The sequence below is a fragment of the Paramisgurnus dabryanus genome, chromosome 3 (genome assembly GCF_030506205.2).
Source record: "Paramisgurnus dabryanus chromosome 3, PD_genome_1.1, whole genome shotgun sequence".
In the NCBI taxonomy this organism is placed as follows: domain Eukaryota; kingdom Metazoa; phylum Chordata; class Actinopteri; order Cypriniformes; family Cobitidae; genus Paramisgurnus; species Paramisgurnus dabryanus.
The window spans coordinates 3,845,206-3,864,534 of record NC_133339.1 but is presented as its reverse complement, the minus strand read 5'-3'; the positions used below and the strand labels follow the sequence as shown (position 1 = coordinate 3,864,534).

The window sequence follows — 19,329 nt, the reverse complement described above, 5'->3', positions numbered from 1 at the left end:
CAGTACCATAAGAACATTAGACATAATAATAATAATTTTACATTTCGTACAACTCTTAATACATTTGAGATAATTTATCCAGTAGAGGAGACTACTGTATTTTTACAGTCTATATGCAACTGAACCAATTTGATGACTTTTATTTTTGGATTAATAAGCCATTTTAAAATAATGGTCTGACTCTGTACCTTCTGGCATGGTTACTGTATATGTTCTGTATAGTTCTGTATTATTTACAAACGTTAATAAAAATGAAACGTCAAATGATTGATATTTTTACCTCGTCCACTATTGATGACGTTCTTCTATTTCTCCGCGCCTGCGCGTTTCCTCTTGTCAAACTCCGCAAAATGGCTGCGCTCGTGGGCATCCGCGCGTGCCTGTCCGGTAAGTTATAAAAAGCGTTTATTTGTCATCGTGCATTTCATTTGTGTTGTGTGCATGCCACGAGTGATTTGCGTTGGTGATCAATCATAAATGCGTGAATATCTGGATAAAATTATATAATTGTCTGTTATTGCGGACGGAGGATGAGATGCTCGTGTCTCGCTTATGCAAGGTCAAGTTCCCCAGTACTGTAACATATAGGATATATAAAACGTGTCTGCATAAATGATTTGAGGAGTTGTACTGTGTCAACATGCATTTAAAAGATATGGTCTATAAGCTCATTTTGTAGGTGTTAAGATCTGAACAACAATATTTGTTCTGATTTGTCTTTTTATGTGTCTATAAGTTATGTACGTTACTAAAGCTACATTGCTACATAACCACAAGCCAATATCGTGATGTTTTTCATGTTATATGAATGAATGAATGGTTTTCTTTTGTTGTGCAGCTCTGCAGTTGACCTCCCCCAGTTTACTGCACACTTCCTATAAACTGGTCAGTGTTTTATCCCAAAAAAATTTTTAACGTTTTTGATAAAATAATAATAAAAAAACCATATACCCAAAAAGTATGACAGCAAAGTTTACATCATGATCCTTTATTCTGTTATATTGACAGAAGTAATACATTCTGGTATGATACATTTTTGTCACACTTTTTCTTTCCTCAGTGTGCAGTTCCTCTAAATCGGAGGAATTTCGCTGCGGAGGCGAAGAAAGTTTTCTCTCGAGATAAACCTCATGTGAACATCGGTACCATTGGTCATGTAGACCACGGCAAGACCACGCTTACAGCCGCCATCACCAAAGGTATTTTAAAATCATTTCAATCCTTATCCAAATTTTTAATGGTCAGTTGCGCAGGTATCTCATTCATAATCATGAACCTATGCAAAGCTCCTCCCACAATATTCAATAGACCCCACCCTCTTGTTTACACACCATGTTGTATATATCTTCATGTATATGTATATCAAATGTCATTTGTGTGTCTGTGTCAGTTCTTGCTGAGGCAGGCGGTGCACGCTATAAGAAGTACGAGGATATTGACAACGCTCCCGAAGAGAAAGCAAGAGGAATTACTATTAACGCCTCGCACGTTGAATACACCACTGCTAACAGGCACTACGCACACACAGACTGCCCTGGACATGCCGATTATGTCAAGGTAATGCACACGAATAGATGAAGCGTTTGCGTTTACTACGGTATGCATACAATAATTTTATACATGAGGAACAGACTGCAGTACCTTTGAGTCCTTATATCTCTCTCTCTGTGTCTGTCTGCAGAACATGATCACAGGAACAGCTCAGCTGGACGGCTGCATCCTGGTGGTGGCCGCGACGGATGGTCAGATGCCTCAGACCCGTGAGCACCTCCTGCTGGCGCGGCAGATCGGTGTGGAGAACGTGGTCGTGTTCGTGAACAAAGCCGATGCCGTCGAGGACAAGGAGATGCTTGACCTGGTTGAGCTGGAGATCAGAGAGCTGCTGACCGAATTCGGATACGACGGGGAAAACACACCGGTCGTGATCGGATCAGCGCTCTGTGCTTTAGAGGCAAGAACCAAATCCCAGAATTCATTGCGTTGGTTTTAATAAGTACAGTACTGACGGTGTTCTGATCGTATGCGTGTTTGTTTTAGAATAGAGATCCGGAGCTGGGTATTGACGCTGTGATGAAGCTTTTGGAGGTGGTGGATACGTATATTCCTTTACCAAAGAGAGAACTAGAGAAACCATTCCTACTGCCTATAGAGGGAGTCTATTCTATCCCAGGTATGGGCTTTGCTTTTGTTTCTGGGTTTTATAAGTCTGGATTAGTTAGGATGGTGGACTAGTCATCTAATTGTCATTAAATTGGTTAAATCACTATTTGTTATTTATGTGCCTGCAGGTCGTGGGACCGTGGTTACAGGCACACTTGAGCGAGGTGTGATCAAAAAAGGAGACGAGTGTGAATTCGTTGGACACAGTCGTTCCTTCAAGTCCGTTGTCACTGGTGAGAAAACTAGAGTTTGCCCACAATGCATTGCAATAGTCAATTACAAAAATATAAAAATGTAAATGCGTCCCCGAATCGCCTCTTTCAACCCAGGTATTGAGATGTTCCATCAGTCTCTGGACCGGGCGGAGGCGGGTGATAATCTGGGTGCTTTGGTCCGTGGATTGAAGCGAGAGGATGTTAGAAGAGGTATGGTGATGAGCAAACCTGCATCCATCCAGCCACACCAGAAGGTCAAAGCTCAGGTGAGTGTTTGTCTTAATTTAAACTCTGCAGATTTGCATTTTTATCAATTTCTTTTAAAGTATGTGGGTAGATAACTTTTTTTTTATTCAGGCATGCCCAATTTTCCAAAAAAAAATTGTTATAATGCAAATCTAACTAGTTTAGTTTGTCCCACATGTCTTGTTTAGTAACCATTTTAACTTTGTGTGTGTTCAGGTTTATGTTCTGAGTAAAGAGGAAGGTGGTCGCCACAAACCGTTCATCACAAATTTCATGCCCGTCATGTTCTCTCTCACATGGGACATGGCCTGTCGAGTGGAGCTTCCTGGCGGCAAGGTATGTTTATTTGCTTTTGGGCCTGTGAGGGCTGCACCATTTCTGGAAGATTTTATTTACTTTTGTATGTTTATGCATTTGGCAGACGCTTTTATCCAAAGCGACTTACAGTTGCTGTACAAGCTATAATACATTTTTATTATCAGTATGTGTGCTCCCTGGGTTTGAACACATGGCCTTTTGCACTGTTAAAGGATTAGTCCATTTTTTTTTTTAATCCAGATAATTTACTCACCAACATGTCATCCAAAATGTTGATGTCTTTCTTTGTTCAGTTTTTTTTTTTTTTGAGAAAAATATTCCAGGATTTTTTTCATTGTAATGGACTTTAATGGACCCCAACACTTAACAGTTTCAAGGCAGTTTAAAATTGCAGTTTCAAGGGCCTCTAAATTAATAACATTCGATACACAACAACGTCGGAACGGTCATCTCTCTACACACTTGTAAATACTGGGGCATAGTTTCGGTCCAGTGATGCCCCAGCCCGACCTCACGTAATACATCAAGAAGTCACCGAGGACGTATGCGAAACTACGCCCTAGCATTTACAAGTATGTAGAAAGATGACCGTTCCGACGTTGTTGTATGTCGAAAGTTATAAATTAATGTCTTTGTGTCAGTTTATTGTTTAAAATTGTCCGCAAATGTGCGTTTCATATATGTAACGCGTTACCTTTCGACGTCATTACGCAATTACGTGAGGTCGCGCTGGCTCGTCACACAGCCAGAGGAAGAAGAGAAGTTGTGGTTTAAAAGTGCATATTATTTATTTTTCTTGCCAAAAATGACAATCGTTTCAGTAGATAAGACCCTTTTGCCTTGTTGGGATCGTTTGGAGTCCTTTGAAACTGCAATTTTAAACTGCATTAAAACTCTTAAGTGTTGGGGTCCATTAAAGTCCATTAAAATTAGAAAAATCCTGTAATGTTTTCCTCAAAAAACATAATTTCTTCTCGACTGAACAAAGAAAGACATGAACATTTTAGATGACATGGTGGTGAGTAAATTATCTGGATTTAATTTTTAAGAAAATGGACTAATCCTTTAAGCATTTTTTTTATTTCAAAACTGCAATCTATTCTTAATGGGTATTCTCTTTATCTGTATATTTTTTTTAGGAGATGGTAATGCCGGGAGAGGACACATCTTTAACCCTGACCCTCAGACAGCCCATGGTTCTCGATAAAGGACAAAGGTTCACGCTTCGGGATGGTAACAGAACCATCGGCACAGGTCTGGTCACGGACATCCTCAGCCTTTCGGAGGAGGACAAACACAACTGGGGTTGAACAAAGATGAGGAGGTTGTAAAGGGATGGGAAACATCATCTGGACTAAACTTCTAGAATTGTTGCATTTTGGCTCTGTGTATTTAGGGGAAAAAACATCTATTTGCTAATGGGGTGTATCTGCCCTGATTGCTAATGTTGTTGCAAGCACTTAAAATGCTGTATGTACCCATCGACTTTCTAAAAATGCTTTTCTGAGAGTACACAAAAATGTCAGCTGAGAAATTATAATTCAATATGTTTGAATGATTCCTGTCCATGTAAATATTAAGTTGTTGAAACGAGCTTGACTTTCAGATTATTCACACATTTGCAAAAGTCTCAGACTGCAACTGGCTTTTCATTATGTCCTTTTATTTACAGACACACATTTGGTTCTTTGCTGTCTGGTTTATCTGTCTATAAAATTATTCAAATGTGGCTGATGTAATAAAATGTATTTAATAGATTTGCTGATTTGGTGTTTGTCCTCGCCACTTAAGATGTTGAATTAAAGGGGACATTTCACAAGACTTTAATGTCAAATAAATCTTTGGTGTCCACAGAATACGTATGTGACGTTTAGCTCAAAATATCATATAATTTATTATAACATGTTAAAATTGTCACTTTGTAGGTGTGAGAAAATGTGCCATTTTTGGGTGTCCTTTAAAATGCAAATGAGCTGATCTCTGCAGTAAATGGCAGTGGCGTGGTTCTTGGATAATGCAGATTAAGGGGTGGTATTATCCCCTTCTGACATCACAAGGGGAGGCAAATTTCAATGACCTATTTTTTCACATGCTTGTGGAGAATGGTTTACCAAAACTAAGTTAATGGGTTGATATTTGACAGCTTGATAAAAGCACTGTGGACCAAATTATAGCACCTAAACATGGAAAAAGTCAGATTTTCATGATATGTCCCATTTAAATGCATGATTATGTTATCAGTTAATGTTTCTTTTTTGTTTCACTTTCTTCGCAGATTGGTTACATAGTCATGTGGCGTGACATGAAGTTGTCAAGTAATAATAATCTATGTAGTAGTATAATAATGACTTTGAATCTCCATGTATAAAATTTCCAAGACTAAGTGAAACATAAAGTTTTGGATGAAGTAAATCACATAATAAGCCAGTTTGTTGAATTTGCATTGTCGCTAAACAATTGTGCTGAATGTTTTATTGTAATTATTTGCAGTATGACACATTTTAATGACTTAAAAATATAGTTGTGTATAAAGTATATAGTTTTTGGCTACACAGAATAGCTGCCTGTTACAACTCTTAAAGGAATAGGCACAAAAACAAAAAGATTTTTGTCATCATTTACTCACCCTCATGTTGTTCCAAACTTGTATAAATTTTCTTTGTTCTGCTAAATACAAATTAAGATATTTTGAAGAACTTTATAAGCGAGCAGATCTAAGCCACCACTGACTGCCATTGTAGGAAAAAATTATCCCATGGAAATGAATGGTGCCCCAGATCTGTTTGGTTATTACAATTTTTCTAAATATCTTCATTTGTGTTTAGCAGAACAAAGAAATTTATACAGGATTGGAACAACAGAAGGGTGATTAAATAATGAGAAAAATTTAAAAATGTTGGTGGCTATCCCTTTAAAACTACACTACAAGAAGTTAAAGTTTATTCGTTTTTAGGATAAATATTCTTTTTTTTTTAATATTCTTAAATCAAGATGCATTTTCAAGATTGGCAAAATGACCCAAAATATTAAGTCTTGTTTTCTAAAAAAAAAATGAGTTTATGCCTATAACAAGTAAAAGTATCTGTCAGAGGGGTAAGAAAAATAAAACAGTTTTTAAGATTTTATTGGTAACACTTTACAATAAGGTTGTATTTGCTAACATAAGTAAATGTCTTATAGCTAACACAAACTAATAATGATCAATATAGTTTTTCAGGATTCAGGTGCATATTGGTAATGTAATGTATCTGAAATTATGTTTTAGGACCTTTCTAAGGTACAGTGACAGCTGGGGTACATATTTTGATCATTTTTTTCTAACAGCGTGTACTAACATTTGCAATTACAGTTATGAATACATGTTAGTTCATGGTGCATTATCTATGTTAACAGTTACAACTTTTTATTTTATTAATGTATTAGTAAATGCTAAAATTAACCTGAACTTTGAAGATTAATAAATGCTGTCGTATTTTTTAAATGCATTAACAAATACAACCTTATTGTAAAGTGTTGCCAGTTTATTTTTCTTATATCACTGGCAGATATTTTTACCTATTTTAAGCCTTAATATCTTTTGTAATTTTGCAAGTAAACGTGTATTGGTTGAAGAGTTTTGAGATACTTGTACTGGAAAACAAGACATCACTTTTATCAATACTTTTAAACACAGTAAACATTTTTCACCAATCATATTGCAAAAATTTGAACGAAAAAAACATAAATGAAAATTTTCATAATGTAGGAGAGGATAGTAACAAGTGGGTTATGATTTAACCTCTTCAACCCTGAGGACCCTGTCCCGGGTCCAGAATTTCGTATTTTGACTTAATATAAAATATTCTTTTAATCTTTGATACTCCGTCATGGACCCCAGTAACACATATGAGATACTGTTTGAAAGCTTAGAGAATCTACTTTCTGCAGATATGCATCACTTTGACATATCTTTATACTGTAAGAAAGTTATTTACACTTAATTTACACTATCACCCCCCCCACAATATTTTTTGATATCATATAATATTCACATATTTCATATTTTTCAAAAATGACAAACATGGGCAAGTCTTATATCAAATGAAAGCTCTCACTCTCAGGAATAAGGCTACATCGTTATTTTTGTTCTAATATCAACACATATCCAACAATCATCGAATGAATAATAAGGTAAAAAATGGTCTTTTGTAAACATATGTGAAACTTGAGTGTGAACTGCCTCAGATAGCACATATAGCCACAAATGATACATCATCTTTTATTTTAGGTCCTACTCTAAACAATGAGTCCATTCACAGCATTTTCTTTGGTTGTTTGCATAATTAATCCCTAGCTTTTTATTATATGTGCAAAACAAAAAATTAATATTTTTATGAAAAATGTATTTTCACACCCTTTAGTAAAATGAGAATAACTTTTGAATGCGACATGCTAAAGAGTTCATTCTTTTTTTGGGTGTTTACTGTCTGCTGCTGGTAACAACCAGAACTGTCTGCAGTCTGCTAGAGCACACAGAACCAGAGTTATACACTATCAAAGACAGTATTTACAACATTAAAAAGAAAATTTGGTGTTTCATCATATGAAAAACAACATAAATAACAATATTTGTCACAAACAGCAGCTTTTTATGTAACTTCAAAGGGTTTTCTTTAAAATGATATAAAGAAATTGCATTTATTCCACTGTATGTGGTAATGGGGACACTTCAAATGTTCTTAGGCAGAAATTGTATACAAAAAGGGTATTATTCCTCCCTTCAGTTGGAGTAAAATAACTTTTGCATAGATTATGATAGAGAAAAAATTCCTTTCTCCTCTGTAAGCTGACAATAGCTGGAATCAAACAAAACTGTCTGCAGGGACCTGAGATACCCAGGGCCAGAGTTATATACTTTCAAATAAAAACTTTAGAAAAAAACATCAAAAAGCGCCTATTTATTTTTGTGTTTATTAGAGGACTGATATCACATACAACGTTTAGCACTTTCAACAGTGTTTTATGTAATTTCAAAGGGTTACCTGTAAAATGATACCAAACTTTTGTATGTAAACCTCTGCATGTGGGTATGGGATGCTTTTGAAATTGGGTAGGCCAAATCCAGGCGAAAATCCCCAAAATAGCTTCAGGGTGTAAGAAGTTAATTATTTATACCTGAACTGGTTTTCCCCACCCACATGGTGTTATCAACAGTAAGCAGCTTCAGGTTTATTGTGTTTAATCTAACACATTCTTGATGGGATTAAAACATTTCTCTAAAGTTCACTTATGAATAAGGCACAATATGATTTAGAGTCTCTCTCTCTGGCCCTCACACTTGATCTTAATCATTATCTTTCACTCTCTCAAATAATCAGATATAAAATAATACTGTGTCCAACTCAGAGTTTATTTCATTTCAGTATCATTTATTTTCATCAGTCCGTGACGTCTCTTACTGGAAAGGGATTCCGTTCATCTGTTCATATGAATCTGAAACACGCATATACACACAAATAAATGACACATCAAAACACACATCATTTTTAACACAAACACACTCACCGTCTGTGTTGTCATACTGACAGGTTGAATCCGCCATCATTTCATATGATTCTGAATAAAATAAACAACATTTTATTTCAATGTTAACATACTACTCTTAAAGTGCTCCTGTAAAGTCTTTAAAGGGACAGATTGAGCAAATTTAAAACATAGAGGCTGTTTACACCTGGTGTTATGATGCCTTTTGGTCAATCTGATCACAAGTAGACAACGCCGAATACAGAGGGTGTTTTGAGCTCGACCACATTCAAAGGTAGTCAAATACACATTCGACCGGATTGCTTTTGTGCTGTAGATCGAACAGCCAAAAAAACTGCATACCTCTGCATATTTATTAAATGTTACCGAACACAATGTTTTTACATCTGACCTGACTTCTAGCGTGAACCCTCAGCATTCAGTCTTTAAGCTTTTATTGATATAACTAAAGTGGCTGCTCTCCACCTCTTATAAGACAAAAAAATTCTTTGCCCAAAATATGTTATAATGTTATGTTATAATATAATATTTTTGTTTACTTATTTATAATTTATTTAAAATTTATTGACTTTTTTATAAAATAATATTTTTATACATATTTTAGAAAGTAAAGCTTAATTAATTTTTTTTATAAAAAATATATTTAGTTTTAACCTTAATATATTAACATACAGTACTGTGCAAAAGTCTTAGGCCACCAGGCCAGAATTAGATTTTTTTGCAATGTTATAGTAATCATATAAAATAGTTTCTCTTTCTCTTTAATAGAATACATCCAGAAAATACAGGAAATGTTATATGTAGTATTAAAAACTGAATATAAATGTAAACTGATGTGTCAAGTTTTTAGGGTAAACTGCAGGATCTCTTAAACCTAAATAAAATGAAATCCTAATTTTACTTCATTCTGCTCAAAAACGCTCAAGATGTGTTTAGTGCCAAGAGAGGTCACACTAAACGCCGATGATGCCTAAAGAAGACATTTAGTCCTGAATTTATTTTTTTGTTCATATTTCCTGCATTTTTGTTTGTATCTTAATAAAACAGATTGAAAAATAAATATGGATGGACATTAAAACTTCTAAAACAACAAGTCTGGTGGTGGTGGCCTAAGACCTTTGCACACTGTATATTTTAAAATGCATTTGAGGGGCAACAAATATATTTCAAATTTTACAACCCATACAAAAATATATTATTCCTGGCAAAAAAATTGTATAAGTATAAAATGTTTAAGTACATATAAAATGATATAAATATTTTTGTAGTTAAAAATATATTCAATTTAACTAGTGATGCACCAATGTATCGGCCGCCGATATTAATCGGCCGTTTTTTTATGAGTTTGAAACCATCAGCATATCGGCAATAGCACGAGAAAGGCCGATACCGATTGTTTATTAATTAACTGCATAAAGAAATCCATTATATGTAAAAAATGAGTTAATGTTGTTAATAAAATAAATGCCGAATATCAAAAACCACCTTTGAAGGTTGTCATGCTGTCTTATTATATTTGTTTTAGCTTAATTTGTGCCTCTCTTATTATGTTGGTCAGTTGAATGTTAATTAGATCCAATCCATGTTTAGTAAAAATAATTTGATGCAGAAATAAACTAGCTAATAGACCAACTGTATAGTATTGTATACAAGTGTTTAATATCGGTATCGGACAGAAGTTGTCTGTTTAAATCTGTATCGGTCCAAAAAAATCCTATCGGTGCATCCCTAATTTTAACCTTTTCAAACCTGTAAGGGGTGGTTTCCCGGACAGGGTTTAGGTTAATTCAGGACTAGGCCTTATTCATATATTAGGTAATTTAAGAAGTTTTTACAAACATACCTTACAAAAAACCCTACAGGTGTGCAGCTTAAGGCAAAACAATGTCACCGATATGTTAAAATTAAACAGGACATGGTGTCTTTAAATTAAAGCAGTTCAAACATGCACTTAAGTCTGGAACTAAAATAACCCCTGTCTGGGAAACCATCCCGTTATGTTTACAGGTTTGTAACATACAAAGTTTTTCTTCCAATGCAAGGTGAATATATATCTAATATATATATATATATATATATATATATATATATATATATATATATATATATATTTCAAAATATTCAAAAATGGCCATAAAATATATGGTTTAAAGTAAATTTTTGTAAACATATTTCAAAAAGAATTGCAATACATATATTTTTGGCCATTTTTGTATATTTTTAAAATGATATTTTTTGCCACATGAGTAACAACAGAAGCAGCTGAATTGACAACACTTATTAGTGTGCGTCAATTCAAACACGTCATTCCCCCCACAGACCATCCACTCCAAGTAATCAGGACAGAAGCGGTCGAAAGTGGACATAAGAGACGGATTAAAACACCAGGTGTGAACAGACATGTGTCTCTCTCGTCCACTTAATAAAAAACACATCTTAATACCAGGTGTTAACAGGGGCTTTGAGTATAGCACATATTGAAACACTGACCTGTGTCTGTATGAGTGAGGTTCTGATGTCCGTCATCATCAGGATTGATATAGTCTATGCCAGGAGAAATATTTAAAGGAAATAAATAAACATAACATTGTATACCGTTCACATTAGTGCGTGTGTCTCTATTAGGGTGCATGCCTTACCCTCTTCTTGCTCAGTTGGGTGCCGCTGTGAACATTTGCGAGGTTCAGCGTACAAGCTCGCCATGTTCTCATAAGATTCCCCGTCTTCAAGAGAAGAAACAGGTGCAGAAATTTGAGAGATTTGCTTTGGTTTAATGTCTCTTGTATCACTTTCATTTTTTAATTTCTTTTGCAGTGCCTTACAATTTGTCATAATACAGTGTGTACGATTGTGAGTATACAATTTTTTGTGTCTATCCTTACCAGTATCTGTCAGATTTTGAGGCAATTGTAAGGTATCCTGATGCGTCCCCACTCCCTCCTTCATTTCATCAGGGGTGAGGTAATCTAAAACCAATAAAACATTTTTATTCAAAGACAATAAAACAATAACCGAGCCTTATAAACATGCACAGGATTGTACCTTGGTCTGCAGAAACATAATATGTGACTTTATCCTGATTGGTGTATATGGCCGCCTCTACATTCTCATAAGACTGTGTGTCATCTATCAAAAAATAAAAGAAATAAATACAATAAATAATGACATGCACATTTTAATTTGAGTTATATCAATATTTAATAGTGGTATTTTACCTTTCTTGTTAATATTTATGTTCTGCAAACAATCTGTTGAATGCCTGTGATAGCAACACACGCAAACACCGCAAACAAATACTCAATGTTAAACACAATTTTGTCTGTGTTTTAATAAACATATAGATGAATGAATGACTTTCACCTAAAGCTGTTATAGCAGTCCACTTGTGGATTTCTGTAGGTCCTCTGCTTTGCATGTCCTGAAATTAAATGTTTTCATATATTTTAGTTTAGGAAGTCAAAAGGTTACATTGGACCTAATGAGTAGGCAACATGTTAAAATGTATAAATGCCATTTTATTAGATTTGACTAAGTTGTGTTTTAAAAAAAAAAAAAAATTACAAGCACACTTTTACAAACAAATAGGTGACCCTGGACCACAAAACCACTCATAAGGGTCAATGTTTTAAAATTGAGATGAATACATTATCTGAAAGCTGAATAAATAAGCTTTCATTGATGTTTGGTTTGTTAGGATAGGACAATATTTGGTCGAGAAATCTGAAATCAAAATATTGAGAAAATTGCCTTTAAAGGTGCAGTGTGTAAATTTTAGCGGCATCTAGTGGTGTGGTTGCGAATTGCAACCAATGGCTCAGTCCACTGCTCACCCCTCGCTTTTGAAATGCATAGAGAAGCTACGGTAGCCACCACCGGACAAACATGTCATCTTCGGAGACAACTTAGTAAAAAAAGTTTGTCCATTAAGGGCTTCTGTAGAAACATGGTGACACAAAATGGTGACTTCCGTGTATGGGGACCCTCTGGATGTATATAAAAACGTTTCATTCTAAGGTAATAAAAAAATAACGGTTCATTAAAAAAGGTCTTTATACACCCATGATAATATAGTTTTGTATATTATGTTGCATTTCTGTCAAGAGATCCTTTTAAAAATTACACACTGCACCTTTAAAGTCGTCCGTATGAAGTCTTTAGCAACACAATAAATACAAAATGTACAAAATATATAGATAATTTTGACCCATAAATTGTATTGTTGACTAACTATACCTGTGCGCCTCATGACTGGTTTTGTAGTCCATGAAATATTTTTAAAAGACGCTTGCTGACAATGAATACAGACGTAGCCTATATTTGGATACTTTGTGGGTTTTTAAACAATAGTGAACTATGTGCAGAATGAATATGATGAACCGGACCAGATGGTTAAATGTCATTGTGAAAATGGCTCAGAAAAGTGATTTTGGTTCTGAGAAAATTTTTGGGTAATTTTTGGTTGTGTAATACAATGACTTTCACACATTTTGAAAGTGTTGGTGTCAAAATGTTTTTGGGGTCACTGTACTATGTTATTTTACAATTCACATCTTTTACGATAGTATCATTTCTGTCATGTTGTTTAATGTGTGTGCGAGTTCACACTTACTCTTGGGTCGTTGTGTTTTGCAGATAAAGGTGAACAGAAAGATCCCAATAACAAACGCTAAGGCAGGAACTACGTAGAGTATCCAGTCAGGCCGAGACACTAAACATAACAAATAAGAAATGAATATCATCTGCCTGATTTATAAAGACATCACACACACACACACACACACACACACACACACACATACTGTACCTGTTCTAGGTGAGTTGTTTATTACTGGCTTGGCATCAAGACCTACAGAAGATGTAACTGTAGATGGCAACATTTTAAAAAAACACAATCTCAGATTTATTAAGTTTGATTATTTTTTATAAACAGCATTATCTGTATACCAGAACTAAAAGGTTAGTTAGTAATGTAACATCCTCACACGTTCGGTCTGAATTTCTTTGACACACAGATCCCAAGGGAGGGACTGGTTGTGGTTTTTCTCGGTATTCACACCAGCTGCGTTTTTATTTCCTTTCTAACAGGCTCTTTGTAAGACAAATATTTACAGCTATACTTCATTTTAAATATTAGAAATGTCTAAATGCCTAACTTTTATATGGTCATTAAATCACCAAAAATAGGCATCATAACTGAAATTTTGAAAGTTCATTTGCAAAGTGCATTTCCACGTTTGGAGCTTTACAAAAATTGAGTTTCTTGTACAGTAAATATGTTTCATTAATAGAAATAAACAAATATATATTATTTATTTAAAAACACCAAAAGCTGTATAAATAATAGTTATATAAAGTTAATCTGAATTTTAACCCAACACTCACAATCATTTACAAGAATCTTTTGTAAAAAAAAAAAATAGCTGTAATTATGCAGCTGGTTGCCAGTAACTTACTGTAGAAGATAAAAACTAAAAACGTTTTATTTTCATTTAACTTTGAACAAACTGTTGCCAGTAAATAACATAAATGTAAAATCTACAGTAAGTTACTGCCAACCGGCTGCTAGTAAAACTGTCATTTCTACAGTATTTTTTACAGTGTATTTATGTTAAAAACGACCCAATTTTTCTGTTTACACACACCATTTTCATCAACTATGTATGCGTAAAAATTAGACTCGATACCTTTATTACTGGTCTCTGTTGTGTTCATCTTGATGTTCACGGAAATGTGTGCAACAGAACTGACAGTCAAAGAAGATAAACAGGGATAAACAGATGTGACGGAAGAGACGGAGAGAGAGAGAAACATGTCAAAAGGAGAAGTGAGAAAAGTAAAGAGTCAAAAACAATCTTATGCTTTCCCTCACAAATTGCCTTTTTATTTTATATTGTGAATATGTTTTGCATGTCTGTAATGCGAAAAAATGTAAGACATTCTGACAATAACAACAATATATTACATTTATGGTATTCTATTATTACGATCGTAATTTAAAAATGAAAAACAAATAGGTTTCACTATTAGTGGTCGACCGATACTGGGGGTTTTATGGGCGATGCCTAGGCTGTCACAACGATTAAATAATTGTCTCATTGTGATTGTTTGAAATCATTGCAATGATTTCAGATCACCACAATGATTGCACTTCTCTTTAAAAAACACAAGGGGGATCTGCAGCGCCTGTATAAACGAGACAGATGGCGCTCCTTAACTGACAATGTAGGAGATACATGGCAAAGCCATTCAATACAAAAACAGCATTTAAAGAAATTCTGCAAAACTTTGATAAGCAGTATGAGGTAAAACATACATGTCCAAAATAGCAATTCCAAATTTAGGGAAGTGAAGGATGTTATTTTTAAGGATTTGTGAGGAATTGATTTTATTGCAGCCACTGCAGACATGTGCTCCATTTTCTAATATCACCTTAGTAGGATTGGCTACTATTTAAGGCCTATTTTGGTATAGTCAGTTTATTTTGATTGCATTTTTATTTTGAGTTATTTTTCACTGTATTGTGTTTATTTCTTATAAAGTTTTTGAAAGATATATTCATTAAATAATTACTTTTAAATATGTGTATTAATATTTACTGCCATGTAAACCTAAAAAGATTGAAATAATCACAACAATTTGTGAATATTTTATAAACAAACAAAAAATATATGAGAATTAAATTTCAAAGCAATAAAACAGACAATTAATCGGCATAATCGGCAAAGTGCTAAAATTTTATTTTTTTATTTTATTTATTAGAAAATTAACCATATTAGACAAATTTCATAACTATGACAGCCCTGCCCATGCCGATATTGAGGATGTAGTGTGGCAGACTGGCAAATATGATGCCCGAAATAACACCAATGTAATTACAGTAAATGAGAGACAAAATGGAAACAAAGAGACAAACAAAATGAGAGAAAATTGCTGAAACTAAATAAAAATTTCTCATGCATAATTTTATAAACATACCAAAAATATCTACAAGACATACTGTGGATGACAGATTTTTTGCACACCAAGAGTGTTGTGTAACACCCTGTAACTTTACATTAAAATGTAATCAAAGATTGCTCATTTTACTGTTTGACACACTTTGGCTTTATGTCAACAACAAAAATATTTCATTACAGACAACAAAGTTAACAGAAACATTTATTTGGCGTTTGAAAAAAATTATTGGCTCATGGCAATAATTTAAATTGTACAAATATCACTAATCACTATTTAAAATTAATGCAATTTCTATATTACATGTTCACAAACAAACACATCTTCAACAGCACAAAGAATGCACAACCGCAAATATCATATTAGTGAAGTACAACCTTTTAGTGAAGTACAAACAATTTGAATGCAATAACTAAGAACAAGACTTGCACAGCATAAATTAATCTTGGTGGACTACATGTTCAACATTTACCAACACATATTTAAAATCAAACAGTATGTGTTAACATTAGTAAATGCACAATGAACTTACCTAAATGTACAATGAACAACTTTCATTCATAAACACATTTAGGGCTGTGCGGTATATCGGGTTTCACGATATATGGTGTCAGCATTTCCCATCTATGGGATATGTCTTCAATATCGGTATGATCTGATATATGCCCTCCTTTTTTCATGTAAGCATGCTCTGCAGTTGTATATTTTCAAATAGGGAGGAACTCCCTGTCTTTCTTTTTTTTCATAATGCACTGTTATAATAAAGGTTACATGTGACATCTCATGGGGCTTTGACTTTCACGTAAACATGTTTTTCACTCAGCAAAAAAATACCGAGATATCAGTCGAATACTGTGGCTCGTTGCAAAATACCGATACTTTGGTTGTTCGATATCACCCAGCCCTCTAACAAATATTAATACATGCAAAACATGTTGCTCATTGTTAGTTCATTATGCAAAACTCATGTAAATAAATAAGACTTTATTATATAAAGTGTTGTAAGCTTCATTTTCTTCTGACAAATATGCCTACTTCATTCTAAATATCACACATTTATATTGAAGTATTTTGCTTTAGGTGTGTGATATGTGACCTGTGAATGTTTTCGTGAGATTCATCCTGTCATCCACATAAACCCAAATTAGGAACCAGCATTAGCACGCGCACCCGCATCGTGAAATCACTGGGTAGCGTGCAAGGATCCATGCGCAGCTCTTGAGTGCGCGCGAGCGCTGGCAGTGCCACCGCAGCAGCGTGACGCTCACGGACTCTACCGGTTTGCAAAACATGCCCACCGGTAGAGAACACGACCGTTCGCTCGTGCAACGTCCTTCCTTGACGTATCGCGGCCAGAACCGGATGCCCAGATCCTTCCAGACCGACACCACCGGGCACTGGGTGTACGACAACAACCACCGCCGAACCCTGCGTTGCGTTTTCAATCCCGCTTTGAGATCTGCGAATATTAACTCCTGAAACTCACGAGGCATCGGTCCGACACCAATCGCCGGCTTCTGCGTGACCTCGGACACGTTATCCCGCGTCGGACGGTCAATGGAGGAATAGCGGGGGTCAAAACTACTGCCGAGCTTCTGCCACAGAAAGCGAGGAAGTAGATCCCTCTGCCCCGGTTCGAGCGCCGGGTTTGAGTCTTCCTGCAGATCTGGTACTGGCAGGTGGTCGCTTGGCAACGGGCGTACGCGTAGTTGATGCTGAGGCAGGGCGAGCTGAATGGTGACAGACACACAGAGCACGAGCCCGGGAGACACCTTCATTTCCATTCAGTTGTTTAAATTTCTTGTTTTACTGTTTATTTGCAATTATTGTCCCTCAAAGCGAACACAAATTTAACTTTATAGCTTATAGTTTACAAATAAAACCTGGTCTTCCTTTGCGTAAAATTAGTGTAAAGTCCAGCGCTTTCGTAAGCGTTCAAGAAACAAACTATCCAAGAAAACTCTTTAATACAATTTAACCTTTTCTATTACCCACAAATTACTTTTCTTCTTGAAAACAAGCCTGAAATATGACTTTCTGGGTCTTGTACTTTGGAGACTCCAAACGCGTCATGGTTTGCGCAGCGGCTCGTTTTATCTCACATTGCCTGTCGCCCCGTGGGCTCGAGCTCATGTCACCCGCACCTACAACACTCCTCCCACGGGTGACCTGAGACTCTTGCACGCCTAAACAAAACCTTTTCAGGCTTGTCAGGAAGTTGATGGACAGATGCTTTTATAGCATATATTTAGAAACTGTGTGTAGATTATTGATGTCTTCGAGGTTGTTTGTAAAAAAGAAATGTGGCACAGTTTGTGACTGGTGGCCTTCAAGTTGGCATTTCATCACACGTTTATGAATGACGCATTTTATCACTTTAAATCAGTCAGTTAGCTCACTACTCGACCTCTGACCTATACCAGACAATGCCTCAAGCTTCTACGTCAGTGACACCCCTTAAAACATGCATACACATCTCACCCACGCTAACACATCTAATCATCAAGCCAAGCATGACAGTGAGGTAAAAAACAACACACACAACTACACTTACCTAAAGGATTATTAGGAACACCATACTAATACTGTGTTTGACCCCCTTTCGCCTTCAGAACTGCCTTAATTATACGTGGCATTGATTCAACAAGGTGCTGTGAAAGCATTCTTTTTGAAATGTTGGCCCATATTGATAGGATAGCGTCTTGCAGTTGATGGAGATTTGTGGGATGCACATCCAGGGCACGAAGCTCCCGTTCCACCACATCCCAAAGATGCTCTATTAGGTTGAGATCTGGTGACTGTGGGGGTCATTTTAGTACAGTGAACTCATTGTTATGTTCAAGAAACCAATTTGAAATGATTCCAGCTTTGTGACATGGTGCATTATCCTGCTGGAAGTAGCCATCAGAGGATGGGTACACTACATGGTGGTCATAAATGGACGGACATGCTCAGAAACAATGCTCAGGTAGGCCGTGGCATTTAAACGATGCCCAATTGGCACTAAGGGGTCTAAAGTGTGCCAAGAAAACATCCCCCACACCATTACACCACCACCACCAGCCTGCACAGTGGTAACAAGGCATGATGGATCCATATTCTCATTCTGTTTACGTCAAATTCTGACTCTACCATCTGAATGTCTCAACAGAAATCGAGACTCATCAGACCAGGCAACATTTTTCCAGTCTTCAACTGTGCAATTTTGGTGAGCTTTGCAAATTGTAGCCCCTTTTTCCTATTTGTAGTGGAAATGAGTTGTACCCGGTGGGGTCATCTGCTAGCCTGAGAGGGCAATTCCAAAAAGCACCAATGGGAGTGGAAAATCTGCAGGTTATTTACTAAAAAACGCTAATTTCAAAATCAAAAATATATTTAATTACTATTTACTTTCTACAAAATGTATTTAGCATATATGTCAAAACATATTTTGGGCCAGATAAATTTATTTTTGCTGTATGAGATTAAGTATAACATTTTGAAATTTTCTTTTATTAATGAAGTTTGCTCTCTCATTTCCGTAATGTGTGATGTTGTAAATGTGAGAACTATGCTGTCTGACAGAAATGCAAGGCTTAGAGATTAATGTGTGTGTTTCACCCTAAAGGGTTGTTCTCAACAGTTGTGACGCACGTGTTGAGGCCGGTAACTCAAATCTGTCCTTTAATATTATTTAGCCCGCAGGCATATGCAGCTAAATTACACGCAGATTATGTGTAAACTTGCACTGTCCTTGGCTTGCCTTGGCGAATGTCAGTAACACAGAAACAAACACATTTCATCGTGTTTGTTTCACTATATTATTGAGTTTTAAAGTTATTATATCAAGCTAATAATTCATAAATGTCAAAACGTTACCAGTGCGTTGAAGACAGACATCGCGCCTCGGTTTTAAACACGTTTACGCAGTGTA

The 19,329-nt window shown here is 35.6% G+C and overlaps 3 protein-coding genes across 3 annotated transcripts; 1 reads left to right on the top strand and 2 right to left on the bottom strand.

Moving 5' to 3' along the window:
• The first annotated feature begins 301 nt into the window (after window positions 1-301).
• Window positions 302-4,435, top strand: tufm (Tu translation elongation factor, mitochondrial). Its single transcript, XM_065253030.1, has 10 exons — window positions 302-387; window positions 839-885; window positions 1,061-1,199; window positions 1,391-1,557; window positions 1,682-1,951; window positions 2,038-2,170; window positions 2,289-2,393; window positions 2,490-2,641; window positions 2,838-2,957; window positions 4,079-4,435. Exons 1-10 carry the CDS (start codon window positions 351-353, stop codon window positions 4,247-4,249), a joined length of 1,341 nt encoding a protein of 446 aa, XP_065109102.1. The 5' UTR covers window positions 302-350; the 3' UTR covers window positions 4,250-4,435.
• A 3,495-nt stretch (window positions 4,436-7,930) lies between these two features.
• LOC135733823 (uncharacterized) lies at window positions 7,931-19,319 on the bottom strand. The gene is made up of 12 exons (XM_065252609.2): window positions 19,275-19,319; window positions 14,147-14,205; window positions 13,267-13,323; window positions 13,072-13,170; window positions 11,823-11,880; window positions 11,678-11,721; window positions 11,505-11,588; window positions 11,345-11,428; window positions 11,102-11,185; window positions 10,953-11,006; window positions 8,484-8,534; window positions 7,931-8,411 (listed from the first exon to the last, which is right to left on the bottom strand). Exons 2-12 carry the CDS (start codon window positions 14,172-14,174, stop codon window positions 8,374-8,376), a joined length of 681 nt encoding a protein of 226 aa, XP_065108681.1. The 5' UTR covers window positions 14,175-14,205; window positions 19,275-19,319; the 3' UTR covers window positions 7,931-8,373.
• Window positions 15,637-17,330, bottom strand: nog5 (noggin 5). Its single transcript, XM_065252608.2, has one exon. It carries the CDS (start codon window positions 17,198-17,200, stop codon window positions 16,574-16,576), a length of 627 nt encoding a protein of 208 aa, XP_065108680.1. The 5' UTR covers window positions 17,201-17,330; the 3' UTR covers window positions 15,637-16,573.
• Window positions 19,320-19,329: the final 10 nt, after the last annotated feature.